Source organism: Cryptomeria japonica, chromosome 11, assembly GCF_030272615.1.
Source record: "Cryptomeria japonica chromosome 11, Sugi_1.0, whole genome shotgun sequence".
Lineage (NCBI taxonomy): Eukaryota > Viridiplantae > Streptophyta > Pinopsida > Cupressales > Cupressaceae > Cryptomeria > Cryptomeria japonica.
The window spans coordinates 196,369,635-196,391,089 of record NC_081415.1 but is presented as its reverse complement, the minus strand read 5'-3'; the positions used below and the strand labels follow the sequence as shown (position 1 = coordinate 196,391,089).

General features: G+C 37.2%; 1 protein-coding gene across 1 annotated transcript in view; it reads right to left on the bottom strand.

Annotated features, from left to right (window-relative positions):
- The window catches only part of LOC131044010 (ABC transporter C family member 2), a 189,717-nt gene that overhangs the window by 24,648 nt on the left and 143,614 nt on the right, over positions 1–21,455 (bottom strand). The window contains exons 10-15 of the mRNA XM_057977274.2: positions 5,783–5,857; positions 5,580–5,687; positions 1,420–1,554; positions 898–1,004; positions 716–809; positions 368–535 (exon numbers count right to left, since the gene is read on the bottom strand). Of these exons, the coding sequence (XP_057833257.2) occupies positions 368–535; positions 716–809; positions 898–1,004; positions 1,420–1,554; positions 5,580–5,687; positions 5,783–5,857 (687 nt within the window). The remainder of the gene's footprint in view (positions 1–367; positions 536–715; positions 810–897; positions 1,005–1,419; positions 1,555–5,579; positions 5,688–5,782; positions 5,858–21,455) is intronic.

The window sequence follows — 21,455 nt, the reverse complement described above, 5'->3', positions numbered from 1 at the left end:
TTTTAAGACTCAAATTGCCAGCAAACATATTTACAAGAAAGCATCTATAATATATCTGCATAAGTTTGGTAAGGCACCATGTTGCTTTTCTAAACATGCATGTGGCATAATGATTTGGTGGAAATATAAGAATTATAACAATGCCTAAGTGCTCAAACAAATAATGCAACAGATTGACTGGATTACACAGGTTGAATGACCCCAAACAGCATTAAGGAGAACCCAAACATAACTCAGCAATAAAATTATATGGCTTTCGATTAGATTATGCACAAGTTTTAACCCTTTATTTGATGTATTCGGTATATTTACACCAATAAATGGCTTAAAAACTATGACAAACTCAATGTAGAATAGATCAAAGTACCTGGGTTATCAAGTTCGGAAACATGAACAGTGGAAATCTCAACACTGCAAACAAGGAAAGAGAGGAAAAGGCTTTTGCAGGTGTTAATTCACCACCAAGTAAAGTATATACTCCAAAAGCAACAACCGTAACAAGTACTGGAATACTATTCAGAATGAAACTGTTGAACTGTAAAAACAATAACAGGTTAATTCACAGGTTAGAACTCATGTATAGAAGCATAAATGAATCAATTGAGGGAGAAAGAATACAGTTAACAATAGATAATGCAACCAATTCAGCGTAAGTGAAATATCCCAGGTTATCTTTCATGATAAGGATAATTTAGCTGTTAATGTGAGGCTATACCGATCCCAGTAATTGTGCCTTTCGAAACCAGCTGAGCTCATCATTCCTAATATGCTGGACTTTTTCCTGAAAACTATTTTCCCATGCATAGCATCTGCAGGTATCATAGTAGAGTCAGAAAAATTCATTGGAACCCAAAATATGTAGCTCACGTAGGTTTGCCTTAAATTACTTTAACTTACTTAACCGTGTCCATTGCAGCTAATACTTCATTCATTAGACCAATCCTCTTATCCGTGCGCTGTAACCCTTCCTTAGATAGTTTCTGCATCCTACTTATCACAAAAGTCTGGCCAACCACAAGAAGAGTAAATACAATATAGTTTCCATGTTCAATAATCAACTGAGAAAAAATGAACTTCAGAAATCAGTTTCTAGTCTTAATCACTTCACTCATGTACATGACAATTAGTCACAGCATTAATTAAATCCCAATATCTTTAGAAGACACCTTACAATGAATTAAAACTTGTGATTCTAGAAATATTGATAATGTGATATGCCTACATATGCTGTACATAAACAAGACTGTAAGATCGATCAGAATTCATAATTCCAAATTGAGCAGCAAATAATTCCATCTTTGAGATATGATAAGCAATAATTGAGAATCATTCCCATAAAAAACCTAAAGTCTCATACAAAATATTCTATTTAGCTTCTATGCTAGTTATGTTTATTTAAAAAATAACATATAAATTTACCTGTATTGGGAACAGAAGCACTAGTATTGCTGCACCAATCAAAGATGCTGCCCCAAGTTGTCTGTACAGGAGGGTAATTGAAACAACAATCCGGAGAGGAGCTGACCAAAGACTGTGTAGCTGTTGGCAAATTTGCTGTGAATAAAAAAATATGGTTAGATATTCCAACCCTATGCAGTTAGTATCAAAACTATATGCAGTTCGCACATTAGAAATTGTGAGGCACTATGTTCTGCAGAAAACTATAATGCAATTTACTGCAAAAATACAAGCAATGGCTTTTGCCAAACACAATTAAAAGCTTGTGATAAGTATGTAACAATCTATGAGAAAACTTATATCTAGACTTTTCTACTGGATACTAAATGGATATAGAGATCACAAAATGCAAGCACAGCCAACAAGATTTCTATAGCAGTGAACTTCTGAAGCACTTCTCCTTATCGAATCTGAAATTTTTATTTTAAAATCTTTTAAAATCGGTTTCAAAATCGTACGGCCTCAATGTCGGTTTTTTTTATTGTTTAAAAATTTTAAAAGCGATTTTGTTTAGGGTTTGTTTTAGATTTTTTGGCGGATTTTATCTATAAAGCGCCGTTCTCCGCCTCTGTAAAACACATCTCCAAATTTATTGGTTATATTTTTTGTTTCTTCTGAAAACGCGTTGACTCCGTTTCCGTTGCAGGTGGACTGCGTTGCCGTTGCAAAGGTTGCAGGTTACAGAGGTCGCGGGTTGCAGTTGCCCTCGCCGTAGTTGCCAATTGCCATTGCTGCTGTTCAGGTAGGTGCCGTCGTGCCGAGTTCTTTTTTTTTCACTCTTTGCATTCGACATAGCCATTTCATTTTGTTTTTCTCAAGTGTAGTTGTTTGGTTATATAGTTTGAAACTTTGATAGCTATATAGTTTTATTTTTACCATATATTTATAGTTCTATTTTTTATTTTAATTTATTTTTTTCCAAATGCATTTTAGTTTTGTTTTTACTGTAATAATTTTTATTTTTCCAGAATGCATTTTAGTTTTATTTTTACTGTAATAATTTTATTTTTTCCAGAATGCATTTTTACTGTAATAATTTTATTTTTTCCCAGAATACATTTTAGTTTTAGTTTTTACTGTATTAAGTTTTTTTTCAACATATACTGTGTTTTGAATTTAGAAATATAATTTTATATTTGTTATTTGATAAGTCTTAAATATTTTTTTTGTTATTTGATGTACTTTTATTTTAAAAATAGATGTTTATAAAATTATTATATGCAGTTTTTTATTTTATTTAGTTATTAGAAAATGAAGCATTTATTATAATTAGTTTTAATATTATTTTATTTTATTTTTTCATTTTAAGCTAAAATTTAATCCATGTTTTAAATATTAAAAATCATTTTTCTTCTGTACAGATTGTACTGCCTCCCAACAAATCAACTTCAGAGGGATGGAAACATTTGACCCACAATGGTACTTATCTTCATTGTAACTTGTGCTCGAAAGTTTATACCGGAAATTTAACAAGGATAAAGGACCACTTGCTTGGTATTTCAGGAGGTAAAGGTGGAGGTGTTACTGCATGTCCAAATGTGTCCAAAGAAATTAGAGATATTTTAGAGAAAGAGCAAGCCTCTTCGATTGCAGGAAAGATGCAGGTGGCACAAAAGAAACAAAGAATTGAAGAGGATGTGTCTAGATCCACATCTATTATGTCTTCCTCTCTGAGTCTACCCAAGGCCACAGGGACATCCAAAGAGAGTGGAACTTTGAAGAGTCTTTGGAAACCAGTAGAGAAACAACAAGTGGATGATGCACTAGCAGATTTGTTTTAAACAAGTGCTATTCCATTCAATGTAGCTAGAAATCCATATTTTCGCAATGCAATTCAAAAAGTTGCAGAGTTTGGCAAAGGGTACACACCTCCCACTTCTGAGGCTTTCAGGACAAGTCTTTGGAGAGGTCAAAGGAAAGAGTGACTGAGAAACTAGCTGAGGTCAAAGCCTCTTGGAAGGCAACAGGTTGCACCATATTGAGTGATGGATGGTCAGATATATGTCAAAGGCCATTGATCAATGTTTTGGTGGCTTGTCCTGAAGGTGTTGCATTCTTGAAAGTGGTTGACACCATAAACCACAAGAAAACTTCTGAATACATATTTCAAATATTAGAGGAAGTCATTCTTGAAGTAGGGGTGGAAAATGTGGTTCAAGTGGTAACTGACAGTGTAGCAAATTGTGTGGGAGCTGGAAAACTGATTGTTGAGAAATACCCACAAATATATTGGAGTCCATGTGTAGCACATTGTTTGGATTTGTTGCTTCATGATTTGGCTAAGTTTCCATGGATATATGAAGCAATTCATAGAGGGAGAGCAATTGCAAACTTCATAAGAAATCATTGTCTCACATTGAGTCTTTACAGGCAGCATGCATCTAGGGAGTTGTTGAGGCCTCGTGACACAAGATTTGCTTCATTTTATATCACTTTGAAAAGAGTTGTTGAAGAGAAAGCAGCTTTGAGATCAGTTGTTTGTTCCAATGAGTGGGAAAATTCAGCGCTTTCTAAAAGTGCCAAGGGCAAGAACATAGAGAAAATTGTTTTAAATAGCAGCTTTTGGGAAAGTGGAACAAAGGTTTTGAGTATATGTGAGCCAATTGTTGATGTGCTTCGTATGGTTGATGGTGACAAACCTTGCCTTGGCATGCTTTATGAAAGCATGGATCGTTGTAAGGAAGCTATTCAGAGAGCACTAAATAATGTAGATGTAGAGTACATGGAGATATGGGCAGCAGTTGATTCCAAATGGAAAATGATGCATACATCTTTACATGCAGCAGCTTGCTATTTGGAGCCTAAACTATTTCATATTGATCGACAAGCTGATTTTGAAATTATGGCAGGGTTTCATGAAGCCATTAGCAAATTTGAACTAGATCTAGCAATCGCATGTCTAATCAGAGACCAAAGTTGGCTATACAAGAGAGCAGAAGGGTTGTTTGGAGTAGTAGGAGCCAAATATGATATGAAACGAGATGCAGTACCTAGTTATAGATGGTGGATGAGCTATGGAGCACAAACTCTTGAACTTCAGCACTTTGCCATTAGAATACTGAGTCGGGGAGCAACTTCATCAGCTTGTGAGAGGAATTGGAGTTGCTTTGACCACATCCATTCCAAGAAGAGGAACAAATTGTTGTCTGGAAAGTTAGGAGATCTTGTCTATGTTCGCAGCAATTTGAAATTGTTCATGAACAAATCAGCAAGCAACTCCACATCTTCACAACAACGCATTCCACAAGACATAGAAGTGCCAGTTGCAGATGAGCCTGACTTTCTTGATGAGGAATTGGATAGTGATACAGATGATGATGCTACACCATCTGAGCCAAGTGCTCTTGATGACTTAGAGCTTTTTTGAAGTTCTAAAGTCTTAACTTTTTATTGTAACTTTTTGAAAAGAAAACATCTTCGCAATCGTGATTTCACATGTTTCTTATGGTTTATATTTTATAAATGTGCCATCTTTTTATAATGACTTCAAATCTATTTAGCAATGTTAGGCTATTTTGATAATTTATTAGAAGTATACATATGTTTAAAAAATAAATAAAATTATATAAGGCGATTTTTATCCGATTTTTTTTTTCGAATTTTTCCCTTGTCGAATTTCATCCGAATTTCATGGCTGTCGATTTCGAATTCGAATTCGAACCTTGTGATATAGATATATATATATATATATATATATATAGAGAGAGAGAGAGAGAGAGAGAGAGATAGATTCATATCATGCATGAGAATTGATGTTCACTGTTCAATGTTTATATAAGGTATCCATGTTCCCAAGTTTTATGCATCTTTTGGCTTGCGAGTCAGTGCAAGTGAAAGGCAGAAATACCAAAAGAAAGAATTGGACCTCCAACTTGTACTTGTGAAGATGTATCATTAACCAAAAGGTCAAGTGGAGCGTTTTTTACTCCATCCTTGCGGTCTCGGATTTATATTCAAAAACACTGAAAATGCTCAGGTCTCTAAATTGCACTATATGTTGGCATCCTCTGCTATGAAACAAAATCAATCATCTTCATTTTCCTGCTTTTATTTTGAACATATGGCTATATACAATAATAGTTTATAGGAGAAAATTGAATATGAATAATTTATGAGCATACCTGAAGAGCTTCAGCATCTTGAGTCATCATGTTAGTTATTCTTCCAGAAGCAAATTTTGTCCGTCCCTCGTGTGTCAATCTCAAAGTTTTCCGGAATACAGCAGCAACCTGTACAAGTTATACAAGTTAATTACACTCACCAGCTACAAAATAACAGAAGTTCAGATGTAAATTCCATCAAATGTTAGAATAAAAAAACATACCAAGGTTGCCCTTATGCGAAAGCCTACACGCATGACATTTTGGAAGTACTGTGCTTCAGATAATACACCTACGCACTACACAACATAGAAAGTCAGAGGTTAAAGGAAATTTAATGTTCTATCCTGTACTTGGACAGAGAATAATTCAAAATATCTATATTCTGACAAACACAGCTTTTACAACTCATCATTGCGAGCTTTAGTTAACTTAAAAGTGATGGAAAAGAAGGTTGGATGAGGTTAGAAAAAAGGAAACAAATTAGAAACATTTTCCATACACAAATATATTTCACATTCTCCTATGTATTTCACACAATAAGATCTAAAATTCAAATATATCACTATCATCATGAAAATTGAAAAAAAAAGTTACATGTTAGAGCAACAATTATCTTGCATAATTTTAACTTGACAGGAGCATTATTTTATATATTTATTTGTGTGGGGAGATAAATAAAATATGTATCATCAATAACCATTTAACCTATTCCAAATTGAGTTAGGTGCTCGAACAAATCGGTTATTTTATAATATTTTGTATAGTTCATATATGCATCTATAGGACATGCAAAGGTGACATCATGGCGCTGTCTATTAGCCTAATAAACTATTTCAAAGCAACAAGAACATCAAATAATGCTGGCAGAGAAGAGACCAATTGATTTATTAAACCTGGTGTAACAATGGCTACACTCACAATGTTTAATGTGTTTCACTGCTGTCATTCTTACAAGGATAAAAAGGAGATTGAGTTCACTGCAAGGTAAGTTGACTGGACAATAAGGTATGCAAAACTACGTAACAAGAAATATCTGATCATTCCTTAGGAATCTAGGATACAAATCTTCAATGATACATCTCTATATTAGAAGGTAGTCTATTTAATTTAAAGAAAATAGGCAATGAACAACATGAGCTTGTATGCCAGATATAAGAATTAAGAGGCATAATTTGTCTTTGATTTATAGATAGATGGGAGCCAAGGCTTTGGGAGGAGTCCACTTAGCCCTATTAAAGTAATTTTGTAGTTTCTATAATGGTCATTCAGTTAGGATCGTTCCCTTTCGTAGTTAGTTTCTTTCCTTTATTAATTACAACATCGAATTATCATTTCATGGTATTAGAGAGGGTTAAGTTTTTTGTGAGTATTTACCTGGAATTCATTTCCAAGAGTTTTTTTTAATCGATTTTATTATGAAAAAAAATCGTGGGATCTAGAGGGGTATATGTTTTTTGACGATTTGTTTCTAAAAACAAATTTGTAGGGTAACCTGAAATTTTTTCTAGAAGGATTTTGATCAATTTTTTCTAGAAAATCGTGTTTATTTCCTTCAAAAATTTGTAAGCTTCATGTCTGAGGAATTGCATTCTGTGTCTCTGCTACAAATCATGAGCGTTTTTTTGCATGGCTTTTCGGTTTGTTTTTCTATAGGCGGGTCTTTTTCCTGGAACGTTTGATCACGTGAGTTTTCTGCACATGAGGGTTTCTTTATGTTCGTGCGAGAAAAAAAAAACGTGACTCACACGACGGAAGGACTTTTTGCAACAAATCGAGGGTCATTTTTTTTGTGTTCTGCACGACTTCTGGTCTATTTGTTCCACACATCTTCGACTTTATTTCTACCATGGCTCTATCTTTTCTAGTTTCTTCTCTATAGCTGGGTTTTTGCAAATTTTGTGTGGCTTGTTCCAGTGTTATTTTTTTCCACACGAAGCCTGGATTTTTGCCACGCGAAGGGCTGGCACCTAGGGTTTTATGATTTCTCAGCCCGCGACTAACTATTCTGCCCAATCTCAGTTTGTGCCTCTCTTTGAGCGACGAGAGTTTTTGAAAAGCTGTGTTTTTTATCAGTAACGGATAAAATAGTGGTTTTTCAGTTTTTTTCTCAAAAAATTGTGACGAGTTTCTTCAAGCCGTGGCAGGTTTTTTTTTGCACAATTTTTTAAAAATCGTGGGTCTGATGAAAGTTTTATTGCCGCGCGAAATCTCTATGATAATTTGCACTCATGGAACTATGTTTTGCATGATTTTTTGAAAATCGTGGGTTCTTTCTTTTATGGGAAAGTTTTCTAATTTTTTCCACTAAAAAAATGTGTTGAGAGTTTTTTCCTTTTTTGATGAAAAACAAAAGTTTTTTGCCGTTTTTTGACAAAATCGTGTGTGATTTCAGCATGGCATCAAGGGTTTGACGATTTTTTCCATAAAAATCGTGGTTTCTTGTAGTTTGCTTTGGGTCACACCTAGAGTTGTTGAGGTGAACAATGCTCATCTACACAAGTTTTAGACGATTTTGTCATGTTTTTCTAAAGCAATGGAGGGTTTGACGATTTTTCCTCAAAATTGTGGTTTCAATTTGAGAAGCTGATCTCAATGTCTCTGGCTACAGGGAGGGGTAGCTTTGTTACCCAACATCAAGTTGGAATGATTGTGGTAAACTTGGTCATATCCAGAAGTTTTGCAGAACCAGGGAGGGTCTTATACTAAGTTGTCGGTACGCGTACAAGCACGGGTACGGGTACGTGGGTACGGTACGTTGGTATGACAATTTTTTTAGGGGGAGCTGGGTATGTATGGGTACGTCTATACAAAAAAATGTAAAAAATCATAAATATATACATATATACAGTCTAATAAGTAGAAACAAAAATTAAATTTAGAATCCCACATATCATCCATATGCTAAACAAAACTTGGAACTATCATATATGATTCATATTGATATAACTATAACAAAATTACAAATTTACTATAAGTCTAATCTAATATGAAATATCCATTTGTCAAACTTTGAATGTTATGATAGATATCGAATTCATTGTTCATTGGTTCAACCGTTCAACAATAAAATAACACAACTAATAATCAGCAATAGCATCATATGGGTCACTAGGAAGATCAAGATCAACATCATCATTGGCATTAGACGATGTAGGTAGAGTACTGGAACCACATGCAGCCTCACTGCCACTTGCACTAGCAGCAAATTGGCTATCAGACTCCCCAGAAAGTAAAGATTGTGTGGTAGCTGAAAAATCCAAATCAGTTCACTCTGGATCTACATCCCAAAACTTTGTGCTCCCATCCTTATACTCATTTTGTTTATGAGTAAGAAGGCGCACGTTTGAATGCACATAAACGAGCTCTTCCACCTTACTTCCTGCCGGTTGGTTGCATTTCACTGAGTGGATAAAGGAGTATGTGCTCCAATTTCGCTCAGATGAAGAGGAACTAGCAACCTAATGAATAATTGACACAAAGTGAGAGGGTGACAATTATAAAATAGTAAAAAATATAAATTTAGAGAGCAATAAAAATTAAGAAACTTACTTGCGATAAAACTTTGATTGCAAGAGTTTGAAGGTTTGGTGATGTATGGCCATTGAGGTGCCACCAAGCATGAGAATCCTTTTTATACTTGTCACGGAGAGCGGAAACACTTTTGACCATTGGAGGCTACAAAATCAGCAAACTCACTTGTCATTAAATCCTCCATTTCAGAATCGGGGAAGAGTTTAGTAAGTGATGTGCTACACCCTTCACTGACTTCTGAATCTCTATATGGTGGTACCCTTGATGGCTTAGCAAGCATTTCATCACTATAAAATTTGGGAGTCAATGCAAATGCAAGAAGATGTAGTGAGGTGGTCATTTTGTTCCACCGCTCAACACAAATTGATTGAACCTCTTTGAAGAAAGTTTCTTCCGGATCTTGCTCTTTTGCATTGATGATGGCTTTCATTTTCTCAATCATCGAGTCAATGCCATCATATACCTCTCCCAAACATGGGTGATCCATGTCAGTATAACGGATCATACTCATGATGGGCTCAATGAAACTCAAAAGATATTCCACTCGATCCCACCAAGTGTCATCTAGGATCATGTGCTTTACATTTGTTGCCCTTTTAGTATTGGATTGCCTCCATAGGGACCAACTTTGACTAATTACCATGCTAACAAGTGGTTGTCGCACCTTCACAAGTTGCCTCAAAACGATTGTGTTGGATGCAAATCAAGTCTCGGCAACCTATTCAAAAATTAAAAATAAAAATTAGAATACAAAGAAGACATGATAAAAAAAATAAAAATTAAGTCCATTAAAGTGAAATGTAGATTTTAAAAATTGAAGTGTTTCAATTACCTTTAGCAACTCCAACTGTGAAAATGATTTGAAAATGGCCTGTGACATGTTATGGTTTGTGATGAACATTTGGATCTCTTCAGCCTCAACATAAATTTGTTTGATCCAATGTACTTTCCTGACTATCTTTTGTAGCATGAGGTTGGGAGAGTGGACAGCACAAGGTGTCCAAAATATGTGTTCAAACCGTGTCTCAATCAACATACCTACAACTCTACAATTCTTTGCATTGTCCGTTATTACTGGGACAACATTTTGAGGTCCCACATCCTGAATGCACTGTATAAGGATGTTAGCAATAAATTGTGCATCCTTCACCTATCCCTCACAATCCACAGCTTTCAGAAACATTGCCCCTTTAGGGCACACTGCAATTACATTAATTAATGGCCGATTTTTGGTATCCTTCCATCCATCTGAAATGATGGACACCCCTGTTTGTTTCCATGAATTTCTAATGGGAGCCAATGCATTGTCTATGTTTTTTACCTCCTTTGCTAGTAAGGTGCTACGCACCTTCTCATAACCTGGCCCTGTGTACCCTTGTGGAGCCTCATTTACCTTTCTCAACATATCCTGCCAATATGGTGATCGTACCACATTAAATGACAAACCGTTTGCATATAGACATCTTCCAACGGATTGATCTGCAATCTCTCTAGCATCATTCTTAAATGCTCTCTCTAATGGTCCCCTACTTCTCTTCACAATAACAGGTTCTTCACTAATTGGGTCCAAGAATTGGTGGCTCTCTACCACAATATCAGGAAAATCGGTATAAGATGGAGAAGTAGGAGGCCTCTTTGATCTACTTCCTCTTCTTGTCAACAAAGGATGGTTTGAGGCACGACCAACTCTTGCATTTGCTTCCTCTTGCTCTCTAATATATCCTACTATTTCTTGAGGTGACATCCCATTTCCATCCTTTCCTAGACATGGTTTGATTCCTTGTTGGGGAATGGCACAAAAATGGGCTTTGACACGACTTTAGGAGCTAGTTTTTTTCACACTACAAAAGTTGCATATCCATAAAAATGTTCCACCACCTTTTACTTGACCTATTATTTTGACATATTTCCATAAAGCTGAATTTGGGTCAATTTTGAAAGTCCGTTGAGTAGAGCTTTGAGGAGTAGAGCTAGTAGTCGTTGCCATTATGATTTCTACAACAAATTAAAAAATAATTATTAATATTTAATAGTAAACAATAGATTCTCAATTTTAAATATATAAAATTAAATTTAATAATTTATTTAAAATGAAAGTTATTATTATAATTATGAAAGTAATAACAACATTTAAATTTTTACAAACTTCTAAATTACACAATAAGTAATTAAAATATACCTATTTAAAATAAATTAAATAATAATACTACAAATTAAAATTAAATATCATTTTGATTTGTATTTACTATTATTTAATTATTATTATTTTAAATATGAATAGTTTTAAAAAAAAATTATTATAGTTTGTTTAATAGTTTGTTAAATGAAAACAAACAAACTAATAAAAATATAATTTTTCATTTTTAAATAATAAAACTATTTTCAATTTTGCAGGTGCCGATAGGAAAGAGTGGAGGCAAGAAAACCTTCGGCCTTGCCCGGGACCAAAGTCCAGCCTAATATTACAAAATAAATAATAATTCCAATTTTTGGTACAACCACCACATAATCCAAAGAGACCCAGGGCCAGGGAAATCAGGAGGGGTGTTTTTATGTTACCCCTCCTTTACAAGCCCTTATTTGCAACTTTCAAATAAAAGATGTCAATATTCTTTAGCTTCCACCTTTAGCTCTATGGATGATTTTTGATTGAATAGTTCCATTTTTCCACGAATTCTACCAGTTTGGCCTGCATAGTTAGTTGCTCAAACACTAGGCAAATTGTTAGTATCGATCAGCCAACATAATAGATGGAAACTCATCTTATGAAACCTGTCTTTTAAAGAATATTCAAACGAAAATATTCCATAGAACTGCAATAGGAGTTAAATTCATTAATGTCCAAACATGAGGAATCCCATACTTGCCAGCTCTTGTTAATGCTCCTGGATGCGATCCCTGAGAGAGAAGGGATCCAGGTTACACTAACAAGGGTTGGTAAATGGGGTTCAGTCATTCCCACCTCCTATCCTTTGAGATTATAACAAAAAGGGTGGTGAGGTAGGATTCTATCGTGTAAGATAGCTAAAATTAGAGAATCAGCAGGTGGCAATTACAGGCTTCTCCTGGATAAAATGTCGATGTAAACATACTGTAATAAGCAAACATTAAGAATTGCTGGTTCATTAGAACCGAAGGGCGGAATGTGGCTGTCTTGACTAAGTCTTGAGGGTCCAAACCGCTTATAGATTTGGCTCAACACTAAAGATTGTAGTTGAGTCTAAATAACCTCTGTTTTGACCCAAAACAATCCAGAAGATCTGCTGTAAATTTATCCCTAGTCTGCTATCGAGAATATACCTTAATGATGCTGAGGGTCTAAGGGATTGAAGTGAGAAGTTGGGCTGAGGTATACTTCAAGGGTTGAAATTTGGCTTTGGGCATGAACAGTCCGAAGAGGCTATAAACAAAGCCGCCCCAAGAGTGCTTGAAAACACCGAGAAATATGTATATGTATGATATATACATATATATACAAGGATGCATGAGTATATATATATTGATGCAACTGCTGGAGTGACTGAATAAATTTTGAATGAGAGAGTCTGAAGGAATCTAAAAGTAATTTTGTACCTTGGGAAAGAGATGATGGGTCTATCAATAAAGGAATATTCATACAAAAACCATTATGGCCGCACCATTAAATTTAACCCTAAAGCTTGAAAGACTCAAGAAATCTGTAGGAATCAGAATTGAAAGACACCGTAACCTTTAAGTATTGAAAAACCCTTGAATCTAAATTTCTTATGGATCTGAAGCTAAAGACTGGATTAAATAAACATTTGCTACATATGCATAGCACAAAGATAACTATTAAATGGTTAGCATCTTTAAAAAACCACCAAACCATGCATTTCAGAGGTAAGAATAACGCTAAAAAGTGGCTACCATATATCTCAAAAAAACCAGTGATATAGAGAGCTAACCAAGATTGCTATTTTCAGGTATATATATATATATATATATATTACTGAATGTATGTATATTACTGAATTACTTCCATTTTTTAGACTAGAAGCTTAAGATAAAATTTAGGCAAGTAGACATCTTCAAGATACATAATCCATATATTACCTTAGTGTGAATGCTTTCCTTGTATACTTCTAGCAAAATAAGATAATGTCTTCGTAGTCAAAATTACTTCAAAAAACCAGCTCGAAACTTATCAAGTTAAGGATATATCCTATACTACGATCATAATTAAAAAGGACATTAAGCTTAATGTTCCAATATTCCTTAATTACTCAAAAACCGAAGATTATCTAATACCCAGACCTTTGCCTATAACGAAGCACCCTACAATGGCCATTAACTTTTCCTTCTTGGCTTTTGAGAGGAGTGAGGCTCCGAGCTCCTTGGAGTCTCTGCAGCGGGGGTTTCAAGGGAGCGAGGGATGGGCATGTGATCAGGGATGACCGTAATATTTTTTGCATCCAGATAATTCTGTAGCCACTTCTCCCGCGGGGGTTTCTTTACCATGAGGATCCAGGAGAGGAATTGGAAGTTCCTGTTCCTTACAGAGCGTAGAGCTTCGAAAGTCCTGTGGTCTTCAATAACTACAATAGGAAAACGAGGAACCGGTTTGTTGTTCCTGAAAAGGACATCATAGTCCCGAGGCTTTGGAGCTGTGAGATCATCGTCTATGTTCACCAAAACCCGTTCCAATTCACCAAGAATGTCCTTAATGAAGACCACCTTGCATAAATTCGCCACCACCTCTCTGTCTCTTTCGAAATACATTGCTAAGGCTAGGAACATAGCGGCGATATCTGAGTTAGCTCGGGTTCGGTCCTCATTCATTATGAAATCCTTCCCTAGGAATTTCATAACTGCTCCAGAAATCAAAGGGTTTTGTTGAACCAAGATACCTCTCAATCTTTCATCTTTAATTTCACCCACAAAGGCCATCTGGCGCCTCAATCCCATAAGTCTGAGCGTTGTATCCATTGTTGCTCTACGGAAGGATTCTCAGCTATCAAGGAAGGACTCGCACTCTACCAACTTAATAGTGAGCAATTACTGAGTAGTAAATAACAAGCAGGGAATGAGAATTTCAGGACGAGAGGTAATTAATATTACCTTACCGCCATCGAGCCTAAGTTAACTCAAATGTCCCATCACTGCAGCAGCCTTACTCATCCTTCGTTGTTAGCCATCACATCGGCTTTGATCAAGAGAGTGGCTGACGTGTAGGTTGTCATTAATGATTCATTCGGCTATTAGAGTCAGCCTTCTATAGGGATCACATAATAAAGCTAAGGATATCTAGAAAGGCTCAGGATTTAGCGGGAGGCTAACTATACATTAATAGGGTTAGCTCTATATCCATGTTTCATATACTTTGCTAGGATATGAGCACATGTTTATAATTCTAAACTTATTTAATATATGGGTAAGTCTCCCACTAATTCTTAAGCCTATTACATCGCATTTAAAAGTGTTACCCGAGAAGAAGGAAGAGAGATAACACCTATATCACCAAAAATCTCTAAATTTCGTGCCTAACTGACAAATATAAAGGGGAGAATCTTCGAAGATTATTTTAGAAAATAAATATTTAAACCGTGACTCTGAAGGTTCTAAAGGAGGACTAACCTGAGCTCGAAGCCTTACTGCGGTGTGACCAAGTGTCAGATATCTAAGTTAAATGAGTTTAGATCCTACTGAAAAATAATTAAAGAAGGGTTTCTAAAGAAATGAATTTTATGAATATGTATTTGAAAGATGGCTCTGGAGACTCTGAAGGTAGGCTTGTATGGGTCTAGCATCTATCTAAGGCAGGAAAAAGTATGAAATAAAAATAGATATAATTATATATATAAAACTTCTACATGAAATGTATTTATATATATATGAGGATTTGTGATTATCGATATAACTATCCCTCGGGTATAAGGATGTAAGTGAGTATATATATCATATTTGGAAAATATATGAGTGGATGTTTATATATACATACATATATGCCTGTATGCATCCAACCAGCCATCTATCTATTTGTATTGATAATGAATGTATGAATAGCCACCTGCAAACATAATCAGACCACTGGATATATAGTTAGTTTATTCATAGTCCTACAGTTTTATTTTCGGGGAAGCTCGGGTCAACCCTAATCTCATCCTGTGTCTAACTGCAGGGGTAAGACCTTCCTAAGGATACTAAGATATCTATAATAAGGTTGATAATCTGGCCCTCTCAGATCTAGGATTAGGTTTGAAAATGGATTGTGGAACAAGGAAATTCCGTCCTCTATACTAAAAGATAGGGGGGAGAGAAGATAGAAGGGGCTAAAATTAACTGAGGAGGGCAGGGACAAGAGTTTGATGCCATCAGCCCCTAAGTTAGCGAGCTTATCTGCTCTTTTGTTGCCCTCCCTATAAATGTGATTAAATGTGACCATACCAAACCCCTTACATAGATCCAACGCCTTGGATAACAAGGTATTAAGTTTCCAGTTGGGAGTACTACCTTTCCTAAGAGCATTGATAATTATAGCCGAATCACCCTCAATTTCTAAACACCTTGCATCAAGTTTTCTGCATATAAGCAAACCTTCCACCAAGGCCAACAGTTCTGCCCAGTTGTTTGTGATAATGCCAGCTGGGGCGGCAAGGGATGCTACTTCCCTGCCTTCCCAATTATGCACAACACATCCTATCCCTGCTTGCCTTGGGTTGCCTCAGGATGCCCCATCAAAGTTTAACTTCAACCACCCTTTACCAAGGGGATGCCATCTACATGAAGTTCTAGATTGAAGGCAAGCCGAAGGACCTTCACCTACAAAGGGAGGGAGAGACAAGCCTTTCCATTGTTTTACGATCTTTTCATCCCAATGAGACATGGAGGCATTTTTAAGTGACCCCGAGGCAAGTCTATTATTAACCAGCTTTGTCACAGCTGACTCTATTTTATTAATGACTATGTGGACATCTAATTTTTCATTCTTAAAGATGCGCCTATTTCTTTCTTTCCAAAGTTCCCAGATTATGGATGATGGGAGAGCTTTCCACAGTCCTTCAAAGAGACAACCCTTCTTAAGAAGAGGCCAAGCCCTCAGCATTCCTAAGATGGTATTGGGGAAGGCTGCAGACCACTCAAGTTTACTGGTAAACCAAGTCCAACATTGATGAGCATAGGAACAGTTAAGGAGAATATGATTGGTGTCCTCTTCCCTGGCTTCGTAGAGAGGACATCTACTAGGACCCTTATAGCCCATACGCCTAAATTTGTCCGCAGTGAGGATTTTGCTTTGGATTGCGAGCCAAGAGAAGATGCCTGCCTTAGGTAAACAATTCCTATCCCAACACAGATTTAGAGGAAGTTCTACCTTGGGTCTTAGAACTAAATTGGATATGTGGGAGTATCCATCCCTGGCATTGTATTCTCCACTTAAGGAGCCTGCCCATACCAGCTTGTCCTTAACATGACTTAGGACAAAGTTTCTAGAGTTGAGAATGGACAAGAGTTTGAGCTTGTCCCCTATCGGAATGACTTCATCATCCCTTTCAATCCACTACCAACCAGCCCCTTCCTTTAGAGGGGAAAGGTAACTATTTAATAGGGTCCCTCTATTAGCTTCGAGAAGGGCTCGGGTAGTCCCGAAGTCATGGATGTTTTCAATGGCTTCGTATCCTCCCCATGAATCTGACCAAAAGAGGGCCTTGTCCCCTGAACCTAGGTTCCAAGTAAGCTTGTCCGCAATGATCTTCCTACATTCCAGCATAAAATTCCAAAGGTGGGAGCCTCTGGGGGGATTGGATTCCCTGAAAATTTGGGACGGGTCATCTCCATTAAGGTACTTGAGGTTAAGCAATCTAGCCCATTTAATATGTGGGAATCTGAATAACCTCCATACCAACTTTGCCCCCAATGCTCTACCTTGGACTCGAGGATTTTTGATGCCTAAACCCCTGTCCTCCTTGGGTGAGCATATCTTGTCCCAGGAAATAAGTGAGATTTTGTGGATGTTATCAGTTCCCTGCCAGAAGAAAGTTCTTAGATGCTTGTTAATTTCAGTAAGTTTGGAGGAAGAGAGCCGCTGAAGAGAAAGCTGGAAAATGGGCATAGCTGATAAAACTGATTTAACCAAAGTGGCTCTGCCCGCCGAGGAAAGCCATTTCCCTTTCCATGAGCTGATTCTCGATTTGATCTTATCCACTAAGTTGTTCCACAAATTAGAGGGACTCCTGCCTTTGTCAAGGGGGATGCCTAAATATTTGCAAGGAAGGGATCCTATACTAATTTCCAAAGCTTTACTAATATCTTTTTCAAGAGGGGGTTCAATGTTGAACATAAAGATAGCAGATTTAGCTAAGTTAACCTCTTGACCTGAGGCTCTCATGTAAGAATTGAGGATGATTTTAAAAGTGCGGGCCTCCCTTAAGTCACCTTGTCCGAAGAGCATTGTGTCATCCACAAATTGTTGATGGGTAAAGGGGGGAAGGTTTTTAGTGATGGGAATGCCTTGAATCTTCCCAATCTTCTTAGCCATCGTAATAGTTTTTCCCAGGGCCTCAGCCATAATGATAAAGAGGAAGGGGAATATAGGGTCCCCCTGCCTAAGCCCTCTCGAGCTACTAAAGAAGCCTACTAGGGAGCCATTAACTAGAACAGAGAAGCTTGGGGAGGATATGTATTCAAAAATAAGGTTGATCCAAGTTTTTGAGAAACCAAAGGCTTCTAGGCATTTGCAGAGGAAACGCCAATCAACTTTGTCATAAGCTTTACTAATGTCCAATTTGATTAACATGCTTGGTGATTTGTTAAGCTGAACTGAATGCAAAGCTTCTTGGGCAATGATCACTCCATCATAGATTGATCTTTCCATAACAAAACCAATTTGTTCTTCACTAATAATAACTGGAAGGAGATTTTGGAGTCTAGCTGCTAAGGTTTTAGTTAACAGTTTGTACAAAGTGTTGCATAGAGCAATTGGTCTGAAGTCATTGAAACTCTCCGGGTTTTCCTTTTTTGGAATGAGGGCGAGAAAGGTGTTATTGACTTCTTTAAGAATCTTTCCTGAGTTTCTAACCCCTTCCAAGGCCTCCGTGATTTCTGTTCCCATAAAATCCCAGCATTTTTGAAAAAAGCTGGTTGGGAAGCCATCTGGACCCGGAGCTTTGTTCGGGTTCATTTTGAAAAGGGCAGATTTGACCTCCTCCACCGAAAATTTCTTTAGAAGGGTTTGGTTATGGTCACTGGTTATGAGTTTCGGAATATTCTTGATGAAGTCGAGTTGGCCCTTAAGGTCAGAGCCTTCAAGATTGTTTAGGATATTCTCATAGAAGTTAGCTGCTTCAGACGCAACCATATCTGGTTCAGTCAAGATCGAACCTTGGGAGTTCATAATTTGAGAAATTCGGTTGACTCCTCTCCTTTGCTTAGTACTATTGTGGAAGAACTTGGTATTACGATCCCCTTCCCTCAGCCAAGTCTCTCTGGATTTTTGTTTCCAGAAGATTTCCTCATAGGCTAATATCTTTCCATAATCCGAGAGAATGGCCTTCTCCTTAAGGAAAAGGCACTCATCCATCCCTCTTTCCATGACCTCAATATTGACCCTGTTAAGATCGTTCTCTATTGATGATTTTTTGTCAAAGATGTTACCAAATTTGGTCCTATTCCACTCTAAGAGCTTCCGTTTAATAAGTTTTAGCTTGCTTGCAACAATAAACATCTTTGATCCTGAGAAGGTGGAGCTACTCCACCATTCTTCAAGTAAGCTTAGAAAGTTATCATCTCGAAACCACATATTTTCAAATTTGAAGGGACATTTTTCTGGGGTAAAATCTGATAATAAGTTTAATTGAAGAGGAAAGTGGTCCGATCCTGATAAAGGAAGAGGCTCTGCCTTCAAGAAGTAATCCAGTCCTGAGAGCCCACCATGGATAAAAAACCTATCAAGCTTTTCTGCTATGTTACAAAATCCAGATCTTCTATTGTTCCAGGTGAAGGCATTATCTGCTGTCTTAATTTCCAGCAGGGAATTCCTATTGATCTAGAGATTGAAATCTATTGTTGAAGGGGGGAGCCTGCTGCTTCCCCCTCTTTTATCTGAGGTTTTAGTAATGGCATTAAAATCTCCTCCAATGATGTTGAGGTCGTTCGAGAAGTTTTTAAGAAAGATCTCAATGTCCTTCCATACTTTCACCTTATCATTGTTCTGGATGGGGCCATAGACATTAATCAATTTAAATCTGAGGTTATTTCTGTGGATTACAACTTCTCCTCCTATCCAGTTTTGCTAGATCTCTAGAGGTGTGAACGAAAGGGATCTAGGGTCCCAAATGATAGCTAGGCCCCCTAAAGCACCAGAGGCTGGGGAGTGATTAAGTTGTCTAACCCCCAGTGTTTGCCCAAAGATAGAAATCTCGGATGCATTCATTTTTGTTTCTTGAATTAATATTAAGTCAGGTTTAGATATAGAGATACAACGCTTTAAGATGCATTGTTTGTTAGGGGCATTCAATCCCCTAACATTCCATGTTATGACTTTCATGGCTCAGTGGGGAGGTACTTCCCCTCCCCTACATTAAAAAGAGTTGATATTTTGGATTGACCCTTAGCTTCTCCATCCTTCAATCTTAATTCGGCTAAGGATCTCCTACCCCTTCTTTTACTGAGTTTAGCGCAATCTGGGGAGTCTTTACTTTTGCCCGAGCAAAGAATGCCTAAGGTATTAGGATGCTGATTTTCCTCAATCTCTGATGCTATGAAGAGTTCCTCTGTGTCTAAGTTAACTCTAGTAATATTAACCAGGTTGTTAACGAGGAGATCTCTCTGTCTTTCCAATTCTTCATTATCACAGATTTCTTCAATCAATTGATCCATGACGTCCTTTACTACTTCTTCCCCTATAAAGTTGGCGATGATATCAACTTCCTTTGCTACTTGATCAGCCTCAGAAGCTTTAGTTGTGACAAGGTCAGTCTCTGGGGAAGAGGGACTTGCCTTTTCCCCAAGAGGGGTTATCATATTTGAGACTGGGGAGATTTGATGGGATTGTTGTGAAATCCTATCTAGATCTTGGGTAGAGATGCCCTCATCTTTTGGAAGTGATAGCATGGTAAGATCCCTCGGAGGGGAATTTTTTGAGGAGTACTCTCTGTCTTGTAAGATAAGAGAGCCTACTGGTGACATAACCATGCCGGATTGTTCATTCTGAGGAAGCCCTTCACAAATTTCCCCTTCTTCTAAATTACCAACCCCTCTATAAGGGTCCCCCTTGGGAGGGACAGGCGGTAGAGGAGGTTGAGGTTGAGAACATGGGAACTTAATTAGGGCTTTCTGACCACAAAGAGCCAGAGAGGGAGGATTAGTGCTGAGTTTATTAAAACCTGTGATGGTGAATCCTCCTCCATCCACAAATTTAATTGGAGCTACTCTTGGTTCAGTAATTAATTTAGGGTAAGCAATTTTCCTTGGTCTATGCATTTCAAAAGGACCGTTGTAGAAGGGTAATTCAAGAGGTAAACTCCGGTTTTCATACTTTAGTGTTACTGAATCGATGTTTTTAATGTTTACAATCATAACATTGTTAAAGAAGCTTAAAGCAGATTTTTTAACTTCAACAAATTTGCCTATTTTATTCCCTAAAATTCTCAAGAAGTCATTATTTCTTAATTCGATTGGAATTCTATCGAGAGATATGGCTCTATTGACCATACACGAATTTAACAGCGACGGATGAAAGAGGGTTTGCCACTCCCAACAATCAAACCCTAAGCCCTTAAACTCGGACAAACCCCCATTTAATACTGAGTTTTTAAAATTTTGATTACCACATTCAATAGCTAAGAATTGATCAGGGAGGATATCAATTTTTACCTGGTTATTGAGGGAAGACGCTACCCAGTTGGCAATTTGTTCAGACAGGATCCCCCAGCCTTTCCATCGTGCGAAAAACATTCTTTTGTTGCAATGCATTCAATACCTATCCAATGTATGGGAATCAATGTCAATGGCTATCCCATTGGGGCTATCTTTGGAGGATTTACCACCAAACATTTTGATATCTGAAGCTGTGGGACTGTTTGTTCAACTAGGTTTTACAGAACCTTCCTTCCACCCTGGGTTGGGATGTCGCTTTAAGCAATTCGCTTGCTTTTCTGCCTTCTTATTTCGACGCCTTACCGGTTGCCATTTTTGATCCCTGTCTTGGAGCGAAGGAAGGGAAGCCCTAGCCGAGACAACCAGTGGGTATTTTGTTTTCGCAAAAAAGGCTTCTTGCTTGTTGATCCGAGATTTAGCTCGGCTTAATTCATTTGCCCTAACATCATTCGCCAGAACCGCAAAACGGTTTCCATAACCGTGATAAACATTTCGCAGAGGAAAGGGCTGGTCGAAGAGAGAGAGGCTACT